Below are 8,972 nucleotides of genomic sequence, written 5' to 3'. Positions count from 1 at the left end.
AGCTCTATGCAGGTCATTCACTAGGTCCCCTCCGGGAGGTTCTGGGATTTTTGCTCACCGTTCTTGTGATCATTTTGACCCCACGGGGTGAGATCTTGAATGGAGCCCCAGATTGAGGGAGATTATTAGTGGACTTGTATGTATTCCATTTTGTTATGATTGCTCCCACAGTTTATTTCATCACACCAATTTGCTTGCCTATTGCAGATTCACTCTTTCCAGTCTGGTGCAGGGCTACAATTTTGTTTCTGGTGTTCTTCGACAGCTCTTTGGTCTTCACCATAGTTAAGTTTGGAGTGTGACTGTTTGAGGTTGTGGACAGATGTCTTTTATACTGATAACAAGTTCAAACAGGTGCCATTACTACAGGTAATGAGTGGAGGACAGAGGAGCATCTTAAAGAGGAAGTTACAGGTTTGTGAGAGCCAGAAATCTTGCATGTTTTAGGTGACCAAATACTTATTTTCCACCATTATTTGCAAAACAAATCTTGCCAAATTAGACAAGGTGACAGCAGAATACTGACTGCAGCTCTTGATATACAGGTGCATCTCACAAAATTAGAATATCATCAAAAAGTTTATTTCAGTTCTTCAATACAAAAAGTGAAACTCATATTATATAGTCATTACAAACAGTGATCTATTTCAAGTGTTTATTTCTGTTAATGTTGATGATTATGGCTTACAGCCAATGAAAACCCAAAAGTCATCATCTCAGTAAATTAGAATACTTTATAACACCAGCTTGAAAAATGATTTTAAAATCCGAAATGTTGGCCTACTGAAATGTATGTTCAGCAAATGCACTCAATACTTGGTCGGGGCTCCTTTTGCATCAATGCGGCATGGCATGGAGGCAATCAGCCTGTGGCACTGCTGAGGTGTTATGGAAGCTCATGTTTCTTTTATAGCAGACTTCAGCTCGTCTGCATTGTTGGGTCTGGTGTCTCTCATTTTCCTCTTGACAATAACCCATAGATTCTCTATGGGGTTAAGGTCAGGCAAGTTTGCTGGCCAATCAAGCACAGTGATACTGTTGCTTTTAAACCAGGTATTGGTACTTTTGGCAGTGTGGACATGTGCCAAATACTGCTGGAGAATAAAATTTACATCTCCAAAAAGCTTGTTGGTAGACGGAAGCACGAACTGCTCTAAAATTTCCTGGTAGACAGCTGCGCTGACTGGTTTTGATAACACACAGTAGACCTACACCAGAAAATGACATGGCTTTCCAAACCATCACTGATTGTGGAAACTTCACACTAGACCTCAGGCAGCTTGGATTGTGTGCCTCTCCACTCTTCCACCAGACAATAGGACCTTGACTTCCAAATGAAATGTAAAATTTACTTTCAACTAAAAACAACACCTTGGACCACTGAGCAAGTCCAGTTCTTTTTCTCCTTGGCCTAGGTTAGACGCTTCTGGCGTCTGTTGGTCATGAGTGGCTTGACACAAGGAATGCGACACTTGTAGCCCATGTCCTGAATACATCTGTATGAGGTGGCATTTGAAGAAATGACTCCAGCAGCAAACCACTCCTTGTGAATCTTCCCCAAATTTTTTAATGGCCTTTTCTTAACAATCCTTTCAAGGCTGCGGTTATCCTGGTTGCTTGTGCACCTTTTTCTACCACACTTTTTCCTTCCACACAACTTTACATTAATATGCTTGGATACAGCACTCTGCAAACAGCCAGATTCTTTAGCAGTGACCTTTTGTGGCTTACCCTCCCCCTTCTTTGATTGACAGCTCTCAATTTTTAAAGCTAGAGAAGGCTTGAGATGGAAAACAAGTGGGAGTGCACGTAAGTGACTGGCCGCGTCATGGTGTACTTAACGCCTGACCTTGTCCTTTTAATTACGTCAGTGAACAAATGCTCAGAGCCAAAGAAAGTGTATAGCAATACTTGACTTTATTTGCAGTCATAGAAAATATACTTAAAGAACCGCACAGTAATATTCAGTTTACAGTACATAGACTTCTATATACTTTGTAGTCTTACTACAGTACATTTTCATTTGCAAGAAACATCATTGGACAAGAGTTGAACTATTGACCAGCAGCATTAGCAAATATATGTTATAGTGAATTATCGTTTTGCTTGGAAGCCCATCTATAAGTATAACGTAGACTCATATATAGCTAGTATGTGTTTCCATGAAGCTCTATGTCTATGTGAAATTATTGTGTATATTTCTTTTACCTTAATTTTATAACGTTATATGTGCATACCATAAATATGTCTCCATATACCCCATAAATAAAATAAATTCAGACAGTCACTTAAAGGGACTGTAATAACAGAACATGACTGCTTCCTTGCTGAAACAGCACCTCTTATTTATAGGCAATTTGTAATATTGCAGTTTTAGACTCATTTACTTGAAAGGGGCCAAGCTGAAATACCAGACACGGCCAATGGACAAGAGTGGCGCTGTTTAAACAAGGGCATAGTCATACATTTCTTTTAACTGCAGGAAAAAAGACAGACTAATATTCTATAAGAAATAACATGTTGCAGATAATTAATAAATTAAATGCAAAAAAAACCCTGAAAATATAAATTACATTAACCCATCCTAGGTTATGTAAAAAATAAGAATGTTATTTGAGCCAACTTCCCATCTGCACTGAGCACACTTACTTATATGACAGTCAGGAATTTAAAGGGATGTCAAAGGGATACAGAATTACTCCAAAACTACTTGGAATTTCAAGGAAAATATAACCAGGAAACGAGTAAAATATCAGAGAACAAGATCATCAAAAACAAAACACTACACTCTAATAAATCATTAGGAAAAGGGGTACATCAAACTAACACAAGGTCCAATATCTACTGAGAGGTTGAAGCAGCCTACTGGAAGTAAGCACAATATTATCAGAAGACGCTTTCACTGTGGCACGAGAGGAATACAGGATACACAGCTGCATGCTGTACGGGTTATATATTGTGCAATGACGACAGCTTCTGTAGTATTACAAGTGTGTCATCTGTGAGGAAGAAGCAGCTGGTGGCCGAAGGAAGGGTCATCTTCAGCTGTGTAGGCTCTCTAACCTACACACACCGCCTTCAATGGCGACAGACTGGCCAGCCACTGCACCCGGAGGGAGCCTGGAAATGTGTGTCTGGAGAAAAAAAAAAGAAAGAAAAGATGAGGTTAAGAAATCAAACAACTCGCCCCTGGAATGTATTTACAATGGCACACCATGAGGTCTCGTCAAAGTCTATAGAGAAAGTAGAGGTATCGACGGTAATGTAAAAGACAAGTTCAACTAAAGGTAAAAAAAAAAAAATAAGGCTCAACTCTAGTTAGACCTTATTCATTTAGGCATACAAAAAACAAACCGTTTTTAATTAGTGTGTTCAATCTGATTTTTATTCATTCCTGGTCTGCTTGCCCGTTTTTACCATCAAAACCTGGCAAGTTCTTAAGATAATGTCGCAAGTGGCAAACAGGGATGCTTAGTGAGCACATAATTCACAATTTAGGAATCAAAATATGTAATTTGAAGAGAATATCTCAGTCGATTGATGCTGCTCAAACCACGGGACAGCAGGAATCAGAACCCGGCTGCACAAATCTCTGAAACACCGCAAAGCAGAGTTTGATGATGCGGTCACGAACAATAGGGATAGATAAAACTAGTAAAGCATCTCCATGTACTGCTTTAGTTGACAAACAGTTCTCTCCCATGTGTGTACATCGGGACCTGTCAACTAGCTAGAGTGGTGCGGGGAGAAGCCGAACGTGGGCAGTGTCGGACTAGTCTAATTTCTCCCTATAGTCCCTGAACGGCTCTTCAAACTATGATTTCTCTGAAATGCTACAACATTAAAGAAGGGATCATACCTGGCAGCAATTACGCAGCCATGCACTTATTCGAGCTGCCTGTGGTTTTAAATGACTGATAGGTTCCCATTCAATGCATTTGACCATCTTAAATCAGGCTCAAATAATTTATCAGCAATCCAGCATGCCTAAGGGTACCGTCACACAGTGGCACTTTGGTCGCTAGGACGGCACGATCCGTGACGTTCCAGCGATATCCTTACGATCTCGCTGTGTCTGACACGCTACTGCGATCAGGGACCCCGCTGAGAATCGTACGTCGTAGCAGATCGTTTGAAACTTTATTTCGTCGCTGGAAATCCCGCTGACATCGCTGAATAGGCGTGTGTGACGCCGATTCAGCGATGTCTTCACTGGTAACCAGGGTAAACATCGGCCCTGCGCTTAGTAACCCGATGTTTACCCTGGTTACCGGGGACTTCGGGATCGTGTGACAGCTCTCCAGCGACGCTGCAGCGATCAACATCGTTGTCGTATCGCTGCAGCGTCGTTTTAGTGTGACGGTACCCTAACTTTTCTCTACAAAAGTTATCACTTTAAATAACCAGTGGTTTAAAGAGTACGTAAGTTTTAGCATTAGTTAACACATTTCGTGATCTAGAGTTGATAAGAGGTTAAGGTCAATTTTCCATATGACCCAGGATTGTTAATGGGAAAATGTCCACTTTCTTTGTGGAATAAGGTGTCAAAAAGGTCAATGTCAACTGTGTTATATTGTGGTTTAGGACTTCAAACCTCTTAATGACCCATGTCGAAAATGTACATCTTGTTAATGTATCACGTCATCATCTCATACATTTTCTCCATGGTAAGCTCACAATCTGTTAGTACTCTACGGAGAACAAGAAGAAGGGGTGCTAAGAGGTTGGTGCAGGCATGACCTGACCATGTGTTTCCAAAGACTAAAATAAAAATAAAAATAATACTATAGACAAAGTTTATAACATCTGTTGTTTTCCAAGCTCCTCTCAGCTGACTTATGACCACAGACCGCATAAAAGTTGAATGACAAGGGACAGGGAGACTGTAAAAAACAAATAGTGCAACTTCTTTAATGAAACAATGCTTCACTGATAATGGAAGAATAAATAAAAAGTTTAGATGTTTTTGCAATATTTAGTTTTCTTTGCTTTTCCTAGCCCATAAACTGTTACTGATTATTAAATGGGTTCTCTCCATCTTATAATAGTATTGAACCACCATGACAATACGATCGGCAGGGAACAATACGCTTGGCTGGGGCTCCGGACAATCCCGACAATGAGTTTCATTCTACTTTTTCTTGCCTTACTTCCAACAAACCACAATACCGGGAACTGTAACATGGCTCCATCCAGATAAGATTCATGAGTCGGACTAAGGTACTGCGGTGCAGAGAAAGTTGTGACAGAGCTACAGAGCTTAAAGGGGATGTCCACTTGAAAGAATATGTTTAGATATGTTTAAAATCAAAACATAAAAACAAACAAATATACTTATTAAAAGGCGTCTCAATATCAGTGCCACTCCTCTATTATTTTCCTTGCGTTCCTGTGTCAGCATGTCAACAGAGTGTTCGTGGAGAAGTGACTTGCTCTTTTCAATAGCTAAGCCAGACACCTTCTCTGGCACCGCTGATTTAGAGAGAGAAAAGGAGGCTGGCTTAAGTGTTAAATGAGCAGGTCAGCCACCCCCTTTACACACGGCACTACAGACATGCTGACACAGGAAACTTTCTTATGTCCAACACAAGCTGGAAGTGCGGCTTCTAGGACACTGAAACCTGCCCATGTTTGGTAATACAAGTATGTTAGCGAGTTCTATATATTATTTCAAGCACATGGATGCAATTAAAGAAATCAATTGCTTAGCTCAGCCTGTGCACGGCAATCTCTCTCTCAATTGGCATGAAAGAAACGCCAATAGGCTAATTTGTTTTGGACCAACATGGTCTTCACTCATAACCCCATGAGTAACTCCTTTACGACGTTGGGTGAAATAAGATACACCCCGTTTGGTGCAGGCTCTGGTGCTGAGCCCGCACCTTTCCGGCACATGTTAGCTGATCTATACAGCAGACATGTGCCCGCAACAGCTGCGAGTGGAATCGCGATCCAACTGTGGCTGTTAACTAGTTAAATTCCGCTGTTAGTTTCTGACGGCGGCATTTAACTTGTGCTTACCAGAAGCGCGTCCTTTATCCCACTTATTGGTGACCCCGTCACATAATCGTGGATCATCGATGGGTCGGCATGACAACCAGTGGTCTTCAGCAGATGTCTATGGTTGCCATAGCCAGATTGCAAGTGAGTATTTCTGCTACACACAGGCGATCTGATCATCGCCTGTGTGTAGCAGAGGCAATAGAAGTTTTGCAGCTTCTAGTCTCTCATGGAGACTATTGAAGCATGCAAAAAGTTAAAAAAAAATGCTTTTAAAAATATTTAAAAAATTAAAAAATTCAAATTACCGTCATTTCGCTTCGTTCAAAATAAAACTAAAAAAATTTCAAATGTATATATATATATATATATATATATATATATATATATATACACACATACATATTTGGTATCACCGCATTCAGAATTGCCCGATCGATATACAAAAAAAACCCCTGAAATGGCATAACGATAAAAAAAAAGTTGAAAAGCCTGAAATACGTTTCTTGGTTGCCGCAACATTGCATTAAAATGCAATAACGGGCAATCAAAAGATTGTATCTGCACCAATATATTATCATTAAAAACGTCAGCTCGGCACACAAAAAATAAGCCCTCACCCAACCCCAGATCACGAAAAAAGGAGATGCTACGGGCATCGGAAAATGGCGCAATTGTTTTCTTTTTTAACAAAAATTAAATTTTTTTTTCACCACTTAGATAAAAAAGAACCTAGACATGTTTGGTGTCTAAGAACTTGTATTGACCTGGAGAATCATAATGGCAGGTGAGTTTAACATTTAGTGAACAAGGTAAAAAAAGAAACAACTGTTTAATTGCACTTTTTTTTTGCAATTTCACCACACTTGGAATTTTTGCTCACGTTTTCCAGTACATGATATGTTAAAACCAATGGCCATATTGACTGAAAAATTAAAAAGTTAAGGGGAGCAAAGAACGAAAATGCAAAAACTGAAATACCCCTGGTCATTAAGGGGTTAAAGACTCCATTGATCTGAAACACTTCAGCCAAGCCCTATAAGTAGCACTTCACTCCTGGATGTCAGATCTGGATTGCATATTTTAGCAAAATGATTGTTTTAAAAAGAGGACCAGACTCTGGATTTTTAATTTTTTTATTTGATCTGTAACAAATCCAATGAAAAGTTCTCTTTAACACCAGGATCACACAACCATTTAAAAGTCAGAGTTTCATCCAAAAACACAAATTATTTTTTTTTCACACTTGTCATCCATATGCAATCTGTTCTTTTTACAGCAGTATCTATTAACTTACAAGACCATTTACATGCAAACTGACTCTTCAGAGAAAAAGAGGACTTGAACTCTATAGCGCCACCTATTGGAAGAAGCGATCCTACAATCCTACAAGTCACAATCAATCCTTTAACGAGTCTTGCAATATGACTTAGGATAAGAGCCAAATTAAATTTCCCAGAGGAGTATTGCAGGGCGAATAAGCCTCCTTACCTTGACAAGCCAGAGCTGGTATGTCACTCTCCACAAGGAGAAACCTTACCTCTTAGACCTAAGACCATTTACAGTTTCCTATGTTAGAGAATTGCAGTGTATCCATAGAAAACAGATGCTATACGTATGACATTTGATTTTTTTTTCCCACACCCACTGACTTGAATGGGTGAGTCCCATTCTGCTGCCATTATTCCCATGTGCAGGTTCGTTCAGTGAAAAAAATAGGTTGCCTGTAATGCCCCATTGCATAATATTGTTGCCCATTTTCTTTTACTGACAGCATTTGGATCGAAAATACAGTGGGGGTATGGACCAATATAGTTTTCAGGTAAGGCCAGACGGAGCTGCCACATTGGGCTACAGGTAATTTAACTGCTGATGATTGTGATTGCTTGTTAAACAGAACAGCTGATTGACCCACAAACTGCGCGGCACTTACAATTAAACACACAAGTCCAACATTTTATGCTAAACGGCAATTAGATGACTATATCACATCTAGCTTCCATATTGAGCATTGGGATTTTTTTTGTAGCAGACATGAGAAAATACCTCAGGATACTCCAGGGATCAAAAGGACTTTTGAATGCTTATATACAGGGCCAGAGGTAACCATGCCTTGTCAGAAATCTATGGACTGTTGGCATGTCCCTCAGATTCTCGAAATCCCACATATATCTTTGACAGGGAAAGAGACCTAGAACTTACTTTTTCTCCTGAACAGAAAACTTGTTTGTATGCTCTTACTCAATGATCTTCGATAGCTAACAGAATACAAGAGGCAAACTTTAAGCTCCTCTCGAGATTGTACAAGGTGCCATCCAAACTACATTGTCTCATGCCAAGTGTCCCATCTTCCCATAAGTGTCCCTTATTTCTGCAGCTACCATGTGACATCTCTTCATACATCTATAAGCTTTCGGTAGTGCGCCATCTGATGAATGTGGCATCTCCTCTCTCAATTTCGATATGGCTTAATGAAATGCAGGAATTTGCGAGGATGGAGGATCTTACAGCGCCTCTTAGAGGTACAACAGACAAGTTACTAAAATCTGATGAATATAAATCTGTGACCTTAATATAATGTGCTTAACTTCGCTTTTTCTTCATGGAAACTTCATACTTTCTCCCCCTTCTTTTTCATTCCCTTTCTCCCCTCAAGTGAAGGCTATTTGGGACCTTTTTTGTTTGTATACCATATTGCACACGCCTTTAAGAACATCGGTGTGTGTTGCTGTGAAACTTATCTGAAATGCTATTCTACATTTTCAGATGCCAATATACTTCAACATGACAAGAGTCAATATTACCTAGGTATCTGAAATCACCTATCCAGTTGGCATATTAAAGGGAACCTGTCACCCCCAAAATCAAGGGTGAGGTAAGCCCACCGGCATCAGAATGCTGTAGATAAGCCCCCGATGTATCCTAAAAGATGAGAAAAAGAGGTTATATTATACTCACTGGTCTGGTCCTCC

At 39.9% G+C, this 8,972-nt stretch overlaps 1 protein-coding gene across 3 annotated transcripts in view; it reads right to left on the bottom strand.

Moving 5' to 3' along the window:
• Positions 1 to 1,895: 1,895 nt before the first annotated feature.
• Positions 1,896 to 8,972, bottom strand: part of TASP1 (taspase 1) — a 215,769-nt gene continuing 208,692 nt past the window's right edge. For all 3 annotated transcript variants that reach the window (XM_069768773.1, XM_069768772.1, XM_069768774.1), the window contains one exon: positions 1,896 to 3,134. In XM_069768773.1, coding sequence (XP_069624874.1) covers positions 3,042 to 3,134 — 93 coding nt within the window. In that variant the 3' untranslated portion in view covers positions 1,896 to 3,041. The remainder of the gene's footprint in view (positions 3,135 to 8,972) is intronic.

The sequence above is a fragment of the Ranitomeya imitator genome, chromosome 5, assembly GCF_032444005.1.
Source record: "Ranitomeya imitator isolate aRanImi1 chromosome 5, aRanImi1.pri, whole genome shotgun sequence".
NCBI classification, from domain to species: domain Eukaryota; kingdom Metazoa; phylum Chordata; class Amphibia; order Anura; family Dendrobatidae; genus Ranitomeya; species Ranitomeya imitator.
Note: the sequence above shows the minus strand (reverse complement) of the source record. Positions and strands in the feature narration are given on the sequence as shown.